This window comes from Thunnus albacares, chromosome 24, assembly GCF_914725855.1.
Source record: "Thunnus albacares chromosome 24, fThuAlb1.1, whole genome shotgun sequence".
NCBI classification, from domain to species: Eukaryota; Metazoa; Chordata; class Actinopteri; order Scombriformes; family Scombridae; genus Thunnus; species Thunnus albacares.
Window position 1 is genome coordinate 20,326,536 of NC_058129.1, and position 22,156 is coordinate 20,348,691.

At 40.1% G+C, this 22,156-nt stretch overlaps 1 protein-coding gene and 1 long non-coding RNA gene across 4 annotated transcripts; one reads left to right on the forward strand and one right to left on the reverse strand.

Moving 5' to 3' along the window:
- Positions 1 to 642: 642 nt before the first annotated feature.
- LOC122976054 (NLR family CARD domain-containing protein 3-like) lies at positions 643 to 21,601 on the reverse strand. The gene is made up of 11 exons (XM_044344321.1): positions 21,227 to 21,601; positions 19,714 to 19,850; positions 19,475 to 19,633; positions 19,066 to 19,179; positions 17,481 to 17,559; positions 17,097 to 17,325; positions 15,129 to 16,929; positions 14,436 to 14,609; positions 13,831 to 14,004; positions 2,443 to 2,489; positions 643 to 2,288 (listed from the first exon to the last, which is right to left on the reverse strand). The coding sequence occupies exons 2-11, from the start codon at positions 19,800 to 19,802 to the stop codon at positions 1,717 to 1,719; spliced, it is 3,438 nt and encodes a 1,145-aa protein (XP_044200256.1). The 5' UTR covers positions 19,803 to 19,850; positions 21,227 to 21,601; the 3' UTR covers positions 643 to 1,716.
- On the forward strand, positions 8,231 to 13,935 carry LOC122976136. 3 transcript variants are annotated; one of them, XR_006400818.1, is made up of 3 exons: positions 8,231 to 8,779; positions 11,461 to 11,561; positions 11,879 to 13,935. It is a non-coding gene; the product is annotated as an uncharacterized LOC122976136 (long non-coding RNA). The 3 variants fall into 3 exon arrangements; XR_006400819.1 differs by having other exon boundaries at positions 11,461 to 11,528; XR_006400817.1 differs by lacking the exon at positions 11,879 to 13,935 and having other exon boundaries at positions 11,461 to 11,736.
- Positions 21,602 to 22,156: the final 555 nt, after the last annotated feature.

Genomic DNA, 22,156 nt, shown 5'->3' on the forward strand with positions numbered 1-22,156 from the left:
ACCTGCATGTTCAGCATGATGGAAATAGAAAACAGCTGTTAGTTTGGATGAAGTTTGACAGCAGGAGTCCAGATGTTTTCTTCATCTTTCAAATGAAGTGAAAAAGAGAAAAATGAGAGTTTTTCTGTGATAAAGTAAAGTGGAGAACTGTACCTGGATCTGTAGATGTGATGGTTTCTCCTCCATGCTTGCAGCTCTGTGTGCAGTCTGTGTTTGGATGTTGAGCTGTGAGCTTTTGACTTTCTTCTTTGTTTCCTCTCTCAGCTCCTCATCACATACCTGATCTGACCTCTGACCTCTGACCTGCTGATTATCACAGCAGAAGAAGACAAACGGACGTCTGTATACACTTTGTGTGCAGAAAGTTAACCGACACACGTGTTTCACTGTTTTCTTCCTGGAGAAGAAAACACTTGCTTTTTGTCCAAAGCACATTTTCCAAATATAACTATTAATGTTGATGATTTATATCAAAATGTGACTTTTCATTCAAAGTTGAGTTGTGTGAAGGTTGTAGAAATGAGAAACTGACCCTGCGCTAAACTGTGTGTGAATAAACAATAGAACTATTAATAATGTTCAGCTTATTATTAGAGTGCCATTTTTCTGAATCTGACAATAAAGATCAAATGAAAGCTTCTATTATTATTTATGATCCTTTTTTATTGGACATAACAGGTGATACTGCAGTTCCATTTATTTCTGCCTGAGTAACATAAACATACAAATGATCAACTTTACTTGGTACAACACAAAAACAGGAAATAAGAAACATTTCAAACAGATTGTAAACAGATTGATGATCCTGTAAATGAGCTTTTTATTGTGGATATTTAGTAAGGCGCTAAACTGTCAGCTGTTTGTCCTCTAATATTCTGTTCACATACAGCCAGAGCTGCAACAATTAGTCCATTCATTGATTATCCATCAACACTAAATTAACACTTAATCATCATTTGAGTCATTCTGAAGCAAACATTTTCTGCTTTTAGCTTCTCAGGTGTGAAGATTGAACGCTTTTCTTTGTCTTACATGATAATAAACAGAATATTTTACTGTTCTGGACTTTAGTTCAGACAAAATGAGACATTTAAAGACGTCGCCTTTGACTCTGTGAAATTACAACCAGCATTTTACACAATTTACACAATTTCCTGACATTTTATAGACAAAACCATGAATTGATGAATCTCTGAATCATAATGTTTATTTACAGCTCTACATGCACATCCAGTAGAGACACATAAAAACATGTCGCTTTCTGAATTGACTATATGATTAAAAAAACAACTAATTGAACAACAAATAAGAGTAAAAACAACAAAGAGCCTCTATATGCCAGCGGATACTTACTGTCATTATGTGTGTTATAGTTAGTCGGCAAAACTCTTCCAACATTTTTAAAAACCTTGGTCACAACTTGACGTTTCAGTAAACTTTCAGCCGCTGGTGGTTTTCTCTCTGAGAGCTTCTGAGTTTCACTGAGACTCATAAGGATCAAAGCCACGACCTCCGAACCTCCAAACAGTCCTCTAACAGACTGAGCTATCTGCTCTGAGAACATCAGCTTCTTTTTTACAGCTTTTTAAATGTCAAACAAACTGTCAGTCATGTGGAAACCATGTTGGTTTAGAAACTGCATTTACAAGCAGTGAGAGATCAGGTTGGTACTAAATAACATGAGAAAGTTTCTCTAACAGGAGGAGACTCTTCCTCCTACAGAGAACACAGAGACACTGAACCAGACCAGACTGTAAACCCAGCACACAGAGGCTGAGTGAATGTGGTGTTGAAGGTGTGGAGGTGGATCAGTGTGTCAGAGGAGACTCTGTAGAAGGACAGAGTGCCAGCAGGACAGTCCACATACACTCCTACTCTGTTAGAAACAGAGGAGGAGGAGGAGGAGGAGGAGGAGGAGGAGGAGGAGGAGGAGGAGGAGGAGATGGGTGTTTGTCTCTTATTGTGACAGACAGAGTGACGACCAACATCAGAGCAGTCCAGACTCCAGGACTGATCATTCCTTCCAAACAAACAGTCATAACTTTTTCCTTTCCTGCTGATTCCTCTGTAACTCACTGATATATAAACCAGTCCTCCTCTCCACTCGACCTCCCAGTAACAGCGACCAGTCAGATCATTTCTACACAGCAGCTGACGAAAGACATCAAATCTGTCTGGATGATCAGGATATGACTGATCCTCCTCCACATATGTCACCTTCCTGTTGTTGTCAGACAGTTTGAGGTTTCTGTGTGCTGTGTTTGGATCCAGTGTGAGTTGACAGAAATCTGATGGAGAGAACGAGACACAATACAGCTGCAGTTATTGATCGATCATCTGATTGATGATGACATCATCTTCATCCTCAGTAGGATGTGAATGAGTGATGTCACAGTTTGAAGTTTGCTTTGTTTTGATGAATGAAATGAAAAACACACTTACACTTCCTCAGACCTGGTGTCAACCATCGGACTCCAGCAGGCTGCAGGCTGAAAGGAGGAGGGGGGTCAGAGCAGCACGTTCTCTTTCAGCATGCAAACATGGACGTTACATCGCTCTAGTCTACTGTTTGATTATTCTGTTCAAATGTGGGGTTGGGCTTTGATAGACTTTGATCCAATCTGAATCCAGTATCCCAATCCTTCTGAAACCCTGATTGAATCTAATCAGGTTGAACTTTCAACATTTACAGGAAACTTCAGTTAGAAATAACAAAAAGTCAAAGATTGAGTTGAGATGTGTGATCAGCTCTGACAGAGAAAATGTTTCCAGCTCTTCCTCCTCTATCAGACATTGTCTCTCCATACACTCAAAAACATCATTCATGCCATCATTTATTATTAAGCATTTGGATTTCTGTCATTTCTGTTTTGTTTTGTTTTTTTAAAGATTAGCAGCCACACATTCCTCCGTTCCCCATTGCTTCTATTCATCTGTTTAGCGTCGTCAGGTTAGGCTAACCTATTGTTGCTAACTCTGGAGCTAACCCCCATGCTGCAGCATTTATTAACTGACTGACACACTTTAGTCTGTACTGTAAAAAAGACGAGAGAAAGAGAGAGAGACAGCAGCAGTGGTCAAGCGAGCTAGAGAGTGAATGAAGACAGAGAGGGAGCGCTGGTAGAGAGAGTGCCGGTGAATCAGATCAATAAAACTTTATTTTCTGATTGTTTCACAGCGGTTATGTTCCGGAGGACAAATAGACACGCCCACACCTCCACGCCACCCTGCGGCTGAACGCCACAACGCCTGATTGGGTCTGAATACGACCTTCATGTTCACCTTTTCCTCTGCTCTGCTCACATTCACCGTCACTTTTCTGACGATCGCTCTCTCACTCAAACACTCGCTCACGTACTGCCCTTTTCTTTAAAAGGAGCTACGCAACCTGCAGTTTCCATGGCAACGACACAGACTTCACAGATTTCTGAATGAATGGATATTTGGTGTTATTTTTGGCATTTCCTGTTATAGCAGAAACACTGTTCATAGTTTTCAAAATGATACATCTAAAATACATTGGGTTTATTCATTTAAAGCGCATTAATTTGATGCATTTTAAGTAAATTGGGGATATTGCATAAACCTGGTTATTATTTCTTTTAAACACATTGGATTTATTAATAAGAATACATAACCTCTCATTCCTGCTTGTTTAATTTATGTTTGAATTATAAAAATGCTTCATGTTAAGTTTATTAGTTTGTATATGTCAAAACTATGCAATTCAAATGGATGGAAATTTTATATGTAATTGAAACACATAAGTCTTACATATTAGGCCTAAATATTTTTTGAGTGTACCTGAGAGTCTCCAGTCTCCAGCGTGGATCCTTCAGTCCAGCAGACAGCAGCTTCTCTCCTTTGGCTCCCGGATGATTGTAGCTCACATCCAGCTCTCTCAGATGGGAGGGGTTGGAGCTCAGAGCTGAGGCCAGAGAAGCACAGCCTTCCTCTGTGATCAGACATCCTGACAGGCTGCAAACACACAAAACAACACACATGTCAGACAGTCTGAGAGTCCTGCTGTGTGCAGTCAGATAAAACAACAAACTGTCTCCACACTAACTAACTAACTAAAAGATGAACTGAATCAGGGAGCTCCAGAAAGTTGAGCATCCAGCCAGATGGGAAAAGTCAGCAGCTGAGGGATGATTCAGCAGCATGTTTTTAGATGTGAACCCCCTAGGGAGGTCCGGGGTCATGACCCCCCAGGAAGAAAATGTTTTCAGCTTTAAAATGTGGATTTACAGTCGATGTTAGCAGGAGGATAAAGAGAAAAACTCACCCTAGAATTAATGTAATCTGACTGCTACAGAAGTAATGTAAGAGGGACATCAGTTCACTGCACACAGCCAAGAGAGCAGAGCCGCGTCCAAAAGTGGATTAAAGTGCATTAATCCACTAAACAATAAAGTTCATCACACAAAACTCAGTGTTTCTCAGGTTGTGCTGAACAAAACTCAGGAGACTCAGCAGCACAAATATTCCTGTTCTCTATTTCTGTTTAGTCTTCAGGTTAGGCTAACGCACTGATGCTAACCTACTGAAGCTAACATACTGATGTTAACACACTGCAGCTAACCCACTGATGCTGAACCATTAATGCTAACACACTGATGCTAACCCATTAATGCTAACAATTGATGCTAACCCTCTGATGCTGACCCATTAATGCTACCACACTGATGCTAACATACTGATGTTAACCCACTGATGCTAAAAATTGATGCTAATCCACTGATGCTAACACACTAATGCTAAAATTGATGCTAATCCACTGAAGCGAACACAGAAATGCTAACAACTGATGCTAACATACTGATGTTAACCCACTGATGCTAACCCAGTAATGCTAACACACTGATGCCAACAATTGATGCTAACATACTGATGTTAACCCACTGATACTAAAAATTGATGCAAACAACTGATGCTAACCCACTGATGCTAACCCATTAATGCTAACAAACTAATGCTAACATACTGATGTTAACCCACTGATGCTAAAAATTGATGCTAATCCACTGATGCCAACAATTGATGCTAACATACTGATATTAACCCACTGATGCTAAAAATTGATGCAAACAACTGATGCTAACCCACTGATGCTGACACATTAATGCTAACACACTAATGCTAACATACTGATGTTAACCCGCTGATGCTAAAAATTGATGCAAACAACTGATGCTAATCCATTAATGCTAACATACTAATCCTAACATACTGATGTTAACCCACTGATGCCAACAATTGATGCTAACATACTGATGTTAACCCACTGATGCTAAAAATTGATGCAAACAACTGATGCTAACCCACTGTTGCTGACCCATTAATGCTAACACACTAATGCTAACATACTGATGTTAACCCAGTGATGCTAAAAATTGATGCTAATCCACTGATGCTAAAAATTGATGCTAACAACTGATGCTAAAATTGATGCTAATCCACTGATGCTAACACACTACTGCTAACAATTGATGCTAACATACTGATGTTAACCCACTGATGCTAAAAATTGATGCTAATCCACTGATGCTAACACACTAATGCTAACAATTGATGCTAACATACTGATGTTAACCCACTGATGCTGACCCATTAATGCTGACACACTGATGCTAACAAGTGATGCTAACAATTGATGCTAACATACTGATGTTAACCCAGTGATGCTAAAAATTGATACAAACAACTGATGCTAACCCACTGATGCTGACCCATTAATGCTAACACACTAATCCTAACATACTGATGTTAACCCACTGATGCTAAAAATTGATGCTAACCCACTGATGCTGACCCATTAATGCTAACCCACTGATGCTAAAAATTGATGCTAACCCACTGATGCTGACCCATTAATGCTAACACACTGATGCTAACGTGTGATGCTAACCCACTGATGCTAACAATTGATGCTAATCCACTGATGCTAACACACTAATGCTAACAATTGATGCAAACAACTGTTGCTAATCCACTGATGCTGACCCATTAATGCTAACACACTAATCCTAACATACTGATGTTAACCCACTGATGCTAAAAATTGATGCTAACCCACTGATGCTGACCCATTAATGCTAACACACTGATGCTAACATACTGATATTAACTCACTGAAGCTGAACCATCAATGTAAACACACTGATGCTAACCCTCTGATGCTAACCCACTGATGCTAACATACTGATGTTAACCCACTGATGCTGACCCATTACTGCTGACACACTGATGCTAACAAGTGATGCTAACAAGTGATGCTAACCCACTGATGTTAACCCACTGATGCTGACCCATTACTGCTGACATACTGATGCTAAGAAGTGATGCTAACCCACTGATGCTAAAAATTGATGCTAATCCACTGATGCTAACACACTAATGCTAACAATTGATGCAAACAACTGTTGCTAATCCACTGATGTTGACCCATTAATGCTAACACACTAATCCTAACATACTGATGTTAACCCACTGATGCTAAAAATTGATGCTGACCCATTAATGCTAACACACGGATGCTAACAGGTGATGCTAACCCACTGATGCTAACAATTGATGCTAACAACTGATGCGAACACATTGATGCTAACCCACTGATGCTGACCCATTAATGCTAACACACGGATGCTAATAATTGATGCTAACAAGTGATGCTAACCCACTGATGCTAACAACTGATGCGAACACACTAATGCTAACAATTGATGCTAACATACTAATGTTAACCCACTGATGCTGACCCATTAATGCTGACACACTAATGCTAACCCACTGATGCTAACAATTGATGCTAAAAACTGATGCTAAAATTGAGGCTAATCCACTGATGCTAACACACTAATGCTAACACACTAATCCTAAAATACTGATGTTAACCCACTGATGCTAAAAATTGATGCTAATCCACTGATGCTAACAATTGATGCTAACAACTGATGCTGACCCATTGATGCTAACACACTAACGCTAACATACTGATGTTAATCCACTAATGCTAAAAATTGATGCTAATCCGCTGATGCTAACAATTGATGCTAACAACTGATGCTGACCCATTGATACTAACACACTAGCGCTAACATACTGATCTTAATCCACTAATGCTAACAATTGATGCTAATCCACTGATGCTAACAACTGATGCTAAAAATTGATGCAAACAACTGATGCTGACCCATTGATGCGAACACACTAATGCTAACATACTGATGTTAATCCACTAATGCTAACAATTGATGCTAACACACTGATGCTAACCCACGTATGCTAACAATTGATACTAACAACTGATGCTAACCCACTGATGCTAATGTTTGTCTTATTGATTCATTGGCTTTATTTCTTCGCCCACTGTAGTGAGTGAATCTGTCTGTAGTGAAACCGGGGCTAACCTGTTCTTCCTCCGCAGGCTGCACTTCACTCAGCTGCCCGACAGACCTGCTGCTTCTTCCCACTTTAACCTGAATAACAAACCGGGGCTCGGTGCTCCGGTTGGATCCAAGAGAGCCGGGGCTAACGTTAGCTGGGAGGCTAGCGGAGGCTAACTGACTGTGCTTCCCTCCGGTCATGCTGCGGCTAACGCTCCGCTAGCCTCCCAGCTAGCCCCGGCTCTCCGTTTGGATCCAGTGAAGTGGAGCCTGCGGAGGAAACACCGGGACCGTCAGGATGTAATAGTCTGTGGAGGAGCTGCGGTGTTCGGCTGCACAGATAGGAAACCCCTCAGCTGACCGGATGAACCACTCTGTTTGAAAAACCTTTTTCTTCTTCTTTGTGGTTTATAACAGCGGTTGGCAACCAGCGTATTAGGTGCATTACCGCCACCTTCTGCTTCAGACTGTGGACCAAAGATTAAATCCTACACATTAATCCTGTCTGTCTAATAAACTCAAAGAAAACTACTGCTGCACCCAGTCTGGCCATAGAAACAGGCCGTCACAGGCAGAACAGGCTCCCCAGGGAGGCCAGGCTGCCTTCACTTTGTCAGAAAACAGCTTCCTGTTATACTGGGACAAATATAAATCATATCAATCATATATATCCTGAGTTTATCCACCTCCCTGATCTTCACAAACTGTCCTATCTATGTGGGGAGAAAAGTCAATGTGCAGTAAAAGCTGCAAAATATATTAAGTCTTCTCATAATCTGAGAGAAACAAGCTCTGTAGTAAATGTTTCTGTGTGATTACATCTGTAAAAATGCCTTTTATTATATTTCATATTATTGTTGATATTTGCATATTATTGTATAATTATGAATCATCTGTTTATAATTTTCTGTACTGATTTGGCAATATAGGTTTCTGATCTGTCAATAAAGCTTATTTGAATTTGAATTTGACAGAGATGAAGATGAGATGAAGAAGCAACAGAAACTTGAGCTCCTACTTCAGTAAATGATTTAATTGCTTTTAGATCAAGTTTAGTAACAAGAGTTTTATATTGAATTCAATGTAAATAATTTGGGAACAATTTGGGAAAGTTTCAAGTCAACGTGAGAAACCAGAAAACTAAAATCAACAAAGCAAACTTTGGGAGAAGCTGGTTACCTGACTAGCTAACTGCTAACAACACCAACTGTCAACTGTCAGCTACCAACTGCCACGAGACTCAGACCTAAACCAGGACAAGTAAAGAAAATGGACCCAGAACAACTCCAACCAGATGGATGGAGTCTAGATAGTCTGGTGATCCACTACCCAGAGCAGGGGTTCTCAACTGGTCTCAGCCCGGGACCCACATTTTCCCATGTATTATCCAGGTATTAACGTTATCTCCGTGTCTCTCTGGGAAGTAGTCGTCAAACCGAGCTTGAAGTTTATTGAGATGCACCTTGATGGTTTTTTTGCAAGTCATTTTTGGCCGTGGTGTCCAGCTGCTGTGCTTCCTGGCAAACGTTTGGAAACATGTCCAGTCTGTCTTTGGATAAATGATTTACCTACAGTGTGATCTTTTTCTTGAACGCAACAATTTTGTCTGACTGTTCAAAAATGTTGTGTCCTTTCCCCTGCATAGACACGTTTAACGTGTTGAGGTGCTCAAAATATCAGCAAGATATGCAACAAGTGCGAGCCAGGTGTCGTTGTCAAACAGTTCAGCATATGAGGAGTTAGGGCTACCGCTAGCAGCTACCGCTAGCAGCTACCGCTAGCAGCTACCGCTAGCAGCTACCGCTAGCAGCTACCGCTAGCAGCTACCGCTAGCAGCTACCGCTAGCAGCTACCGCTAGCAGCTACCGCTAGCAGCTACCGCTAGCAGCTACCGCTAGCAGCTACCGCTAGCAGCTACCGCTAGCAGCTACCGCTAGCAGCTACCGCTAGCAGCTACCGCTAGCAGCTACCGCTAGCAGCTACCGCTAGCCAGGCTATGAGGCGTTTAGGGAACATCGGTAAATTGTAGCATCTACCGCTAGCCTGCATTTGAGATGTTTAGGAAACATCTGTAAATTGTAGAGGCCAACAACAGCCTACACGTGAGGCGTTTAGGGAACATTGGTAAATTGTAGTGTCTACCGATAGTCTGCCTGTGAGGCGTTTAGGGAACATCAGTAAATTGTAGCGTCTACCAACGGTCTGTATCATGAGGTGTTTTGGGAATATCAGTAAATTGTATCATCTACTGACAGTCTGTATCATGAGACATTCCTCTGAAATCATATTTTTCTCTTTTAAATCTACTGACAGTCTGTATCATGAGACATTCCTCTGAAATCATATTTTTCTCTTTTAAATCATCTTGCAATGACTTTTACAGTGGTTTACTTTCAGTATCAGATTTAGTTGTAATTCCAATGTTAGAAAGAGATCATTTGTATGCTCATCATTCCAATCAGTTTCCACTATATATTAGCACTCTTTACTACAAAGAACACTATAGTCTTATGACTTGAAAGAACTCTGACCTTGTTCAGATGGTCAGGAAAAGATGCAAAAACTGAATCACAACTTCCTTCACACGCACATTTGCCCAGTTCTGTCAGAATCATTTGTCCTAAAATGACTGTCCTAATGAAGAACTGTAGTGCCATTTGGCTCAAAATCCTTCCGTCTGACAGCTATGCCCAAGCTAAGGCTGGGCAATATAACCAAAATCTCAGATCTCGATACAGCTCATTTCGTATCCTGATAACGATACCTATCCTGATGTAACACATTTTAATTCAATGAATAAATAGTTGGTCTATGCCCCTGTGTGTGTGCAGCGCAGCAGAGGAGAGACAGACAGTGATACGCTACTGTAAGTGCAATAAAAGCTTTGCGAGTATAAAGCCAAGAAGAATAATAAATCAATGTAATCCTTGCAAAAGATGGACAGACTCCAAATGATGAAAAATATTGCAGTAAAGAGTGTGATTTGTGTTATAATTTTCTTTAAAGTAAATTATACAAATAATGAGGTCACTGTTAAACCTGCACTGCAGAACTTTCACATATGAAAGAACGTCTGTTACATTCAAGCCAAATGAGTTCACACAATGGTGATTAAGCCGATCACAGCGAGCGACTGTATTTCACAGTATACAGTCTCATGTCGAGTGCAACATTCCCACACTGGCTGTTTGACCGTTAATTGTGTGACTTTTCTAGACTTTCCAAATGTTATCGGACCAAATGGATCAAATTCTGATGGTGAAACGAGTCATTTTGCAGAAGTTGTATGACGCTCCAAACAATTTATCCACTGTTCTATAGCTGCAACAGTAGGTTACTGGGACAAATCCTGGTGGACCGATGGGCCGTCAAAAAATATGTTTTTGGGCCGTTTGACCGTCAAAACATATCTGTGTTTACCGGCTCTGTGTGCCTATCAGGCCGTATTCAGACCACATCAGGTGTTGCAGCACCGCTGCAGGGTTGAGTGGAGGTGTGTGGGGGTGTGGACGTGGTTTTGCTCTAAAATGTAACCACTATGAAACAATCAGAAAATAACGTTTTATTGATCTGATTCACTGGCTCTCTCACTACCACCGCTCCCTCTCTTCATTCACTCTCTAGCTCACCCGACCACAGCTTCTCTCTCTCTCTCTCGTCTTTTTAAAAATGAGTCAGGAAGCCGACAGAAAAGTCTAACTTTACTTTTAATGTTACCAAACAGAGAGAAATGTCCTCCCCTCATCCCAGTAACGTCTTTGTACTCAGGCAATCACAGCCGAGTCCCCCTTTACTCTCACTGTCAGGCGGGGGAGACAAAAGTCCTGCATTCCAGCTTTAAGTAAATATCACGTTTAACACCTGGTCACTTAGTGCTTCAATAATTATTCAGTAACATCAAGTTTTCTTTAGGTAGCCATCGTCACGATGGTGTCAGGTCATTTTCAGGATAGTTTGAAGCAATATTTCATGTTCACTAACTTGCGTAACAGTAAAATACAATAAAATTGTCACTTACATGTGAAAAGTAATCCTGCAATGCCTGTTTTGAATGTTTTCCCTGTTTGTACAGCTAAATGCAGCACATGCCTGCAGAATTTTTCCAAGCAGTCGACTGTCTCTGTTGACCGCCCCAATATGGTGACTATGCGACACATGAAATCCTTGAACACGGTATCTGTGTTTCTATATCTATGGTTGTAGTGCTGGGAAAGCATGTAAGGCAATTTGTGCATATTTGAAATGGGCTTAAAAGCTAATGTGTATGTACTATAAAACGTAAAAGGCCAGATATGTGCTTTCATTTGAAATGTACATGTACAAAAAAAGGGAAAGAGACAATTTAACTCAGAAATGTTAATTTTAGTCATTGTAAGGGTTGTTTAATTCTGTGTGTGCGTAATGTGATGGACAATGAAACAAGGAAATTAAGATTGTTGGATAACTGCTCTGCAGCCTTTTATTCGGGCTGTTTTGTGTTTATCTTTGAGGGACGATTCTATCTGTGAGTGGAGCTGCTTCGTCTGCCATCCAGATCGTCATCGCTGCCCGTGGGTGCCTTCATCTTGTCGGGATGCTGACATGTGGATGTTGTGCTGTTCCAAGGGGGCAGTAGGAACCAAATCAAAGGGAACCTAACTAAGGAGAATTATATTTTATTTTTATTTTTCCTGAGATCTCAGATTATTTTTTTCTTCTTGGGCCCAAGAAAGACTAAAAACTGACTACAACTGATGTCAAACTCAAGGTGGACAAACAATGTTAAAGCAACATTTGAAGCGAAGGAACTCAAGACCAAATAAGACTTATAACCTTAAGGGAACTTAAGGAAAAGTTCAAAGGGAAAACAAAGACTATCAAGAACCGATAACTGATAATAAGTGTATTTTGGTCCAAGAGAGGATACATCTAATTTATGTATGAAGCACTGAGAGTTGAACACTTCTTAATTTCTAATTTACTGCAATTCTGGTTGTACATTCATTCATGTTTAATTTGATTTCTGTGGTATAATTGAGTTGAAGATTTGCATCAAACAAATAAATGTAGTTTTTTCTAAAGAGATGCTTTGAATGTATAAAAAGAAGCTATCAGGAAAATGAAACAGGACAAAATGCCTTTATAAATATATTTTCCATTTTTTTTCCTGAATCAGCTGTTGTGTGTTTTCTGTGGGCTGGAAGTCTTACTTCTGTCTTTGTAGAGTCTGTTACCACCAATCTCCTTACTGAACCTAGTGAATTTAGTGAACCTAGGAAACTGAGTGAACCTGTAGACATGAAGCAAGCATATATTCAAACACACACACAGGTTAGTATAGTTTTCTCTTTTCAATTAGCCTCTTATTTCTATACTATTTTTGAATTCCATGTCCAGTTTGGTTTAGCTTCAGTTTAGTTTCAGTAGTTTTTTTTATTTTTTTATTAGTTTTGTTTTTAATCACAGATTGTTGGAGAGCGTATCAAAGACTGTCGCAAGATGGTTCCATCCATTATCAAGTCAACCATAGGCAACACTTTGTGCATCCACAGACAGGGTCTCATACACAACACATTGAGAGAGCCTGGTGTAGTTATAAGGAAAACATCTAGCACTTCAAGGGGAACCGAACGCCCACAAATGCTGTGTTTTCATGTCAAAAACTTTGTAAAAGTTACTCCCCCTCTTGAGACTTTTAATGAGAATGAGACTTTTTAAATGGGCAATTAGTAACTTTATTCTTGATTATGAAGTTGTATTTCTTTGAAATTAGCAATTTATGGTGGCTACAATAAAAAAAAAAATGGACATCTGGGAAATTTGGCACAAAGTTGGACTGATCTGCTGAAATTATACAGAAATTTGTGAGAATGTAAATGGTTAAAAAATATACTTCAATTTACTGTCCTGCAGAAGTTGGACAGAAACTACTTGGAAATTAAGCGGAAATAACTCACTTCAATGTAGTGGTCTGCTCAGTAGGAACTAGACAGAAACTACGTGGAAGTTAAGCTGCAACAACTCACTTACAATTAAATTTGAGGTAAATGTTTCAGGGTAACTTCAAAGAAGTTTCAAAGAAGTTACTTGCTAATTATCACTTGATTACCATGAAGTTTGAGGACCTGTAAAATGAAGTGTTACCAAAATCTTTAAAATCATCTGTGGTATTAAATAATTCAACAACAAAAACAAAAGAAAAGAATAAAAATCTGCATGAAAAGTAATTCTCTATTACTGAAGTTTAGTAAAAATTGAAGTGTAGTAAAAACTACACAGGTTTAATGTTAATCCTCTAAAATCGTTCAGATTTTAAATGTTCATCTGTTGAACAAGTTGATGAATCCTGACCTGAGTGTTTCCCTGTTGGAAAACTTCTGCCGATCAGAAATCCTGACATTAGAGAGGCTGAACCTTATAGTTTAGAAAAATATCTCAAAAACAAACTGTGACTTGATCTGACCTGAGATTTTCCAGTGTACAGTGTGGACTCTCCAGTCCAGCAGACAGTTGCTTCAGTCCTGAATCCTGCAGGTTGTTGTTACTGAGGTCAAGCTCTCTCAGACTAGAGGACTGGGAGCTGAGAACTGAGGACAGAGCTGCACAGCTTCTCTCTGAGAGGTCACAGCCACTCAGCCTGGAGAGACAATAATGAACAAAAAGATAAATAATCTTTGTTAAAATGCTGATTCTGGACTCTTGGTGATGCTGGATATAAATTCTTTTCTCAGCTCTGGTTAAAATCTTTGCTGTTCTATTCTAAACATCTTGGAGACCTGACAGTTAAATATGACAAAATCTGTGATAAACAGACATGTAATGATGAAAATCGCGTGACATCAAAGCAAATATCAGTTTCTCTATCTCAGCCAGAGTTCATATATGTGTGCTGTAAAGTATATGAAGCTGAATCAAAGAAAGATAAACTAGAAAATTCAAACATTTTCTTTCCTGTGAAAAATAAAATCCTGGTGGAAAACTTCTGCCAATCAGAAATCCTGACATTAGAGAGGCTGAACCTTATAGTTTAGAAAAATATCTCAAAGACAAATTGTGACTTGATCTGACCTGAGATTTTCCAGTGTACAGTGTAGACTCTCCAGTCCAGCAGACAGCTGCTTCAGTCCTGAATCCTGCAGGTTGTTGTTACTGAGGTCAAGCTCTCTCAGACTAGAGGACTGGGAGCTGAGAACTGAGGACAGAGCTGCACAGCTTCTCTCTGAGAGGTTACAGCCACTCAGCCTGGAGAGACAATAATGAACAAAAAGATAAATAATCTTTGTTAAAATGCTGATTCCAGACTCTTGCTGATGCTGGATATAAATTCTTTTCTCAGCTCTGGTTAAAATCTTTGCTGTTCTATTCTAAACATCTTGGAGACCTGACAGTTAAATATGACAAAATCTGTGATAAACAGACATGTAATAATGTAAATCGCGTGACATCAGAGCAAAGATCAGTTTCTCTATCTCAGCCAGAGTTCATATATTTGTGCTGTAAAGTATATGAAGCTGAATCAAAGAAAGATAAACTAGAAAATTCAAACATTTTCTTTCCTGTGAAAAATAAAATCCTGATGGAAAACTTCTGCCAATCATAAATCCTGACATTAGAGAGGCTGAACCTTATAGTTTAGAAAAATATCTCAAAGACAAACTGAAAAAAACAAGTAGGAAGTTCTTTATTTTTCCTCCTGTTGAAAAATAGCAGAGTATTTAAAAAATAATAAATAAATAATAAATACACTATCTGTGTACTTACAGAGCTTTGTTGGAAGCTTTGACCACTGGCAGCAGCCTCAGAAGAGCCTTCTCTGAAGCAGAGTATTTCTTCAGGTCAAACACATCCAGATCTTTTTCTGATGACAGTAAGATGAAGACCAGAGCTGACCACTGAGCAGGAGACAGTTTACCTGTGGAGAGACGTCCTGACCTCAGGTACTGTTGGATCTCCTTCACTAGAGAACAATTATTCAGTTCATTCAGACAGTGGAACAGATTGATGCTTCTCTCTGCAGACAGATCCTCACTGATCTTCTCCTTGATGTACTCAATTGTTTCCTGATTGGTCTGTGAGCTACTTCCTGTCTGTGTCAGCAGGCCTCTTAGGAGAGTCTGATTGGTCTGCAGTGAAAGACCCAGGAGGAAGCGGAGGAACAAGTCCAGGTGTCCATTTGGACTCTGTAAGGCCTCGTTCACAGCACTCTGGTAGAAACGTGTTGATTTGCCTCTGAACACTTCAGACTTCTGGGGTGTTGTTTGTTCTTCTGCCAGCAGATTGACTCCAGAGTTCATGAATGTCAGATGGACATGAAGAGCAGCCAGAAACTCCTGTACACTCAGATGGATGAAGCAGAACACCATTTCTTCAAACATCCCACAGTCCTCCTGTTTAAAGATCTGTGTGAACATTCCTGAGCACACTGAGGCTGCTTTGATATCAATGTCACAATCTGTCAGGTCTGATTCATAGAAGATCAGGTTGCCTTTCTGCAGCTGCTCAAAAGCCAGTTTTCCCAGAGACTCAATCATCTTCCTGCTCTCTGGACTCCAATGTGGATCTGTCTCAGCTCCTCCATCATACTTGACATTCTTCAGTTTGGACTGAAGCACCACAAGGCGAACGTACATCTCAGTCATGGTCTTGGGCAGCTCTCCTCCCCCTCTGTTTTCCAACACATGCTCCAGAACTGTAGCAGTGATCCAGCAGAAGACTGGGATGTGGCACATGATGTGGAGGCTTCGTGATGTCTTGATGTGGGAGATGATGGTGCTGGCCTGCTTCTCATCTCTGAATCTCTTCCTGAAGTACTCCTCCTTCTGTGGGTCAGTGAACCCTCTGACCTCTGTCACCATGCCAACACACTCAGGAGGGATCTGATTGGCTGCTGCAGGCCGTGTGGTTATCCAGAGGCGAGCAGAGGGAAGCAGTTTCCCCCTGATGAGGTTTGTCATTAGCACATCCACTGAGGTGGACTCTTTAACATCAGTCAGGATCTCATTGTTCTTGAAGTCCAGAGGAAGTCGACACTCATCCAGACCGTCAAAGATGAACAGAACCTGGAACTCTTCAAACCTGCAGATTCCTGCTTCTTTGGTTTCAGTAAAGAAGTGATGAACAAGTTCCACCAAGCTGTACTTTTTCTCTTTCACCACATTCAGCTCTCTGAAAGTGAATGGAAATGTGAACTGTATGTCCTGGTTGGCTTTGTCTTCAGCCCAGTCCAGAGTGAACTTCTGTGTTAAGACTGTTTTCCCAATGCCAGCCACTCCCTTTGTCATCACTGTTCTGATTGGTTCATCTCTTCCAGGTGAGGCTTTAAAGATGTCTTCTTGTCTGATTGTTGTTTCTGGTCTGTCTGGTTTCCTGGTTGCTGTTTCAATCTGTCTGACCTCATGTTCATCATTGACCTCTGCATTCCCTCCCTCTGTGATGTAGAGCTCTGTGTAGATCTGATTCAGAAGGGTTTGGTTTCCTGCTTTAGCAATCCCCTCGAACACACACTGGAACTTCTTCTTCAGGTTAGATTTAAGTTTACGTCGACACCTGCCAGCAGGAGTCCCTGAATGAACACACAAGAAATAAAACCATTTATTAATTAATAAAGAAAATATGACAGTTTAATTCCCCCTAAAGATGCATACATAAACATATATTCTTCCATCTCTTGAGACATCAGTAAATGTCTCATTTACCAAGCATGTTAAATCTTTATAGAAATCCTCTTACTGCTCTGCAGACGGTCAGCCAGCTCCTCCTCCTTCATTCTCCTCAGGAAGTGCAGTGTGATCTTCAGAAATGCGTCTCTGCTGCTCCTCCTCTGCTCTTCCTCCTCACCATCCAACACCTCCTCATCCTCCCTCTGACCCTCTAGGCATTCTGGGTAATCTGGACTCAGAACCTTCTGCATCTTCTTCAGCTCGTTCTTCACAAAAGTGACGATGTTCTCCTCCAGCAGCTGGAACAGAATACTATATGAATAACACAAACTAAAATCATGAAGCAAACATCAGATCCATGTTGGACAGACTGACAATCCACTGGTCTACAAAGTGCAGCATGGAGATGATTGTGAACAGAACAGACGCAAAAGTATGTTATACATGTACAGACCATAAATATGGAGTCCAGGTGTGTTTGATGCTGCTGGGCAGACTGACCACTGGGAACCTCTGAGCTCTCCTGGTCCACTCTGTGGAGGAATCATGAAAAATGAGCTCACATTATGTCTGTCCACATAGAGACAAACACAAGCTAAAAGGTCCATCAAGTGATATTTGGATGTGAACAGAGAATCAGATGACTCCCTGTAGTGGTAAAGCTTTACTAGTCCTGCTGATCCCACTGAGAATCAACAGCTCAGTCTGTTTATAGCTTTCAACTCAGAGTCAGTTTGGTTTAGTCCCAACAGCTCTCACCAACCCTCCATAAAGCTCTCCCTCCCTCACTGTACACTGCTGAAGTGCCCTGGAGCAAGGCAGATAGAGCCAGTGTGTGGTTGTATCAGACGGTTGTAGGGACACAAACTTTAAGCAACTTCTTTGATTGATTGATTGGTGGCACATAATGAAAGCTTCAAACTGCAGCAGGGAACAAGCAGTCCTCTACACCCACTTACAACAACACACCTGCCAACCCTGGATGAATTTTTTGACTTCAGCAACCTACAAGCATCAGATGTGAATCACTGCTGTTCGCACAGTTAATTATTGTACATAATTTGCATACATGCAGCAGTCAAACAAACAAAAAAGTGATGGAAGCACTGATATGAAAATTCTACCAGTAACAGATTGTTTACAGAATTATCTGCAGATACTGTTAGTTGGTCATTTAAGGCTGTTTGTCCATTTGTCTTTCACCTGCCTAAACACAGATTACCAAGGAACACAGTTTCACTCAGACTACACACTAACCTCCCACTACTGCTGCATTTATATACTTTCTATTGTCTACACCTCCACAATCACCAAACTTTAAGACTATTTGATCTTTAAAACATGATTTTCAGCTCATTTGAAAAGATAATTATAATGTTGCTGTAAAACCCAAACCAGCATAAACAGACTATTGTGTGACTGTGGTGAAATACATATTTTAGAGCTGGTTAATAAACTGTTCTCATTATAGAAAGGTTATTACTTAATGATATGATGAGCTAATAACAATACACAAACATACACACACTGCTCCTTCAGTATCTCATGGTGACTTTTCCTTTCTTCCCCTCCTCACTTCAAACTGTCCTCAGTGAAAACTGGCCAGGTCACTTCTCATGTGTACGTGTCACCAAGGCGGCGGGTAATGTAGGTTATTTTACACCCTACACTGCACACTGGTAAAGTCCTGCCTGTTTTTGCGTACCTTAAAGTAACAATTCGTACTAGCGTACTTTGATGTCAAAATGCGTGCCTGCAGGTTGGCAGGTCTGCAACATGAGAACAAAAGTCATCTGAAAGTAAATTCAGTTCACTGCTGGAAGTGAAACGTCCAAAGACTCTCTGAGGTAAATGTGCCAAAACGTTTCTTTGGAGAACTTCAATAACAAAGATTGCATCAGAGTTCAGAAATCTGTGTTTTACTCACATCAGAAATATCAATAAATGATCCAAATCTCAAATAATCCAACTGACAACTGTTTATCCTGTTTTAGATTTTAGCTCATATTGTCCTGATTTTAATACTGAGAACAATTTACTTTTGATCAGATGAATGTCGTTGTTTGAAATTAATAACATCCTTCTTTGACCGGTCACTCTTGAAGGACACACAGCTGGGTTCAGGTCCAGGAGAATCTGGTCTCTGATGGATCCTGGTAGAAAAACACCACTTATAATTTTTTACATCTCACGTATTCAGTAAAATTCATCTTTTTTTAACAGTTTTCAATAAAAAAGCAACGCATGCACACTGCACTTTACATACACTCATGTTTTATACTCATGTTTATACTATTTTATCTATTACTATTTTAAATATTTATTTTTTTCTAACTGCATTGTCAAGGAACTAAAACCTTCAATCTCAAATAATCCAACTGACAACTATTAATCCTGTTTTAGATTTTAGCTCATATTGTCCTGATTTTAATACTGAGAACAACTTACTTTTTATCAGATGAATGTCGTCGTTTAAAATCAATAATATCCTTCTTTGACCGGTCGCTCTTGAAGGACACACAGCTGGGTTCAGGTTCAGGTTCAGGTCCAGGTCCAGGTCCAGGTCCAGGTCCAGCAGAGTCTAGTCTGTGCTGCCTCCTTGTTCTTCTACACAACACACACAGAGCTTTGAGTGTGAATAATGATGGTGGAGAACAGTGATGGACAGTTAGAGATCCTCATCTCACCTCTGAGCTTTGGTCTGGCTGTCATGTTCCCCACGCCGAGAGCGTTTAGAGGGAGGGACTCCCTCCTCTCTGTCCTCACACTGATCCATGCTGCTGAAGTCACATCCACATCAGTCACACACACTTTCTACCTTCACCTGGAGAGGAAACACAAATCATCCTTTACATCATTTCTCCTGTCAAACCCTTAATATCAGCTGCTCCTCCTGTGATCGGCTGTTATTTTCTGTTATATATCAGTGTGAATGCAGCCTGACAGCAGTGTGAGTCAGAGAAAGCTGCCATCAGCTGCTGTACTTCTACTATCAGTCCACTAGATGGCATCATGAAGCTGCAGTGAACTGAAGAGCAGCACACATGATGCATGGAGGAGGATTTACATCCACTGACTGAATCTGAGAGGAAACTTCATTAATTCATTCATTAGCAGGGATTCTAACACTGTGCAGCAAGAAATATCTGATAAGTCACAGTAAATGTCATCCGACATGCATTATATTAAAAAGTGTATGTACACCAGCAGCAACTACGACCTCAATAATAAACAAAGTAGAATTACTGAAGTACTGAAAATGTAGAAGCTTTGTAAAAGTAGAACTGATGGCAGAGCTGTTGTATTGGATTGCATCATTTACGATCATTTCTTTTAATTTAAAATCTGAATCATAGCTGGAAAACATGTAGTGGAGTAAAAAGTCAAATATCTGCCTCTGTAATGTAGTGGAGTGGAAGTATAAAGTAGCAGGAAAAGGAAGTACAAGTACTTCAAGGTTGTACTTAAGTACAGTACTGGAGTGAATGTACTATAAGTTACAAAAGCAGATGGATCCTTCCAAAAAACTAGTAAAGAGTTCCAAACTAAATGAGTCTCAATAAAGAGCTTCCAAACACATTTAATGACACATTTCCATAAAGAAGCGACACTAGTTCATGTTGGAGGAGAGTCAATAAGATGAGTGCTGTCTTTCTGAATACTACAGTATTTATTGAATAAAAGAAGTGAAGCCCCCCCCCCCCCGCTATCTCCACATCAGTCCTGTAGTAGAAATAGAAACAGCTCTATATTTCACTCCTCTATGGTCCCTGTAGACTTTACTGCTCTCCAGCTTTACTGTGTGTTGTATTGATGTGTGAGAGTTTCTTTAATGATTTACTTTAAAGATTAGAGATGCTGCTTTCAGGAACTAAAGGTTTCCATGTGACGTCACTGCAGCAGATATCGTGGGACATTTAAACAGTAAAACTAGAAACTGTAGTTATAAAGTTGACAGGACAGAGAAACAGAATCAAACTTTAAATGTTCATTTTTATGACCCGGTCCGCCCGATCCGCGGATATCACAGCGACCTGAAACAGGCCGGAAACGGTTTAAATAATGTCGGATAAACGTCCTGAGTGGACTGTTATCAAAGTTCTGCTGTTTCTAGAGGAGCTAAGCTAACAGCAGTTAGCACTAACAACATGAACAAACAGCCATTAAAGAGTCAAACACTGAAACTGTCGGTTACATTACCTTTAGATGGAGAAAAGAATCTGCGCCATCATGTCAGAGAAAGAGAAAGTAAATGTAGGCAGGAAATAGGCGGGAAGAGAGAGGTGTGACGTCACAGTGACCCGCAGCACGTGTTACACTTTATTCTGTCACCTGCTCAGTATCTTCACTGACTGACAGGTTATTGTCACGTGTGGAACAGTAATTATGGTGGATATAATTATAAACATCATATTAACCCTAAACTGCTTGAATATTTTACACTATGATTTGGAAGATTGATCTTCTGGTAACGAATCAATCAGAAATCACTTCCATCACCCAGGAGTTTGTTTTTGTTGCATTTGAGCAAAAATGTGCCATAAAAACACCAAGAAATATGTGATATTTGTAGGTTTGAAGTATTTTGCATTTGTAGAGTCCACTAAAGTTGTAAATATATACATATATATATATATGTGTGTATGTATATATATATATATATATATATATATATATATAAAATATTATATGAACGTCCATCTTAATTTTCTGTCAGCAGTTGCTTTCTGTCATTAAAAAGAGAGATTAATAAAACATTTTTGCACAAGAAATTCAGTATAAAAAATACAACATATTTGTACGGCTACTTGTTATTCTCCACTATTCCTTACTTCATCCTACACTTTGCTAAATATTGTTCTTTCTACCATAAATGTCAGATATGGATGGTTGTTGATTTAAGAAATATCTAATCCTCTAAGAACCGAGGCTGTGTGGTTTGTGTGTGTCGTCTCTAGACTGATGAAACCTACATAACTGCCTCTCAGACTGTAGGATCCGTTCTGTCTCACTGTCCTCACTATCAGCATGAAAAGACCCCGATCAATTGATCCGCTGCCTCTCGTCCATTTAGCTCATCAAATCTCCTGTATCCATCATTTCCAGTGAGAATTACTGTAGTAGATAATA

Bases quoted from the DNA above. Each gene is read 5' to 3' on its own strand.
- LOC122976054 (XM_044344321.1), bottom strand. From the start codon at position 19,802: ATGGATCAGTGTGAGGACAGAGAGGAGGGAGTCCCTCCCTCTAAACGC. The intron at 19,634-19,713 runs GTGAGATGAGGA...TGTGTTGTGTAG, and splicing joins AGCCAGACCAAAGCTCAGAG to AAGAACAAGGAGGCAGCACA. The intron at 14,005-14,435 runs GTCAGATCAAGT...TTGTCTCTCCAG, and splicing joins TGTACACTGGAAAATCTCAG to GCTGAGTGGCTGTGACCTCT.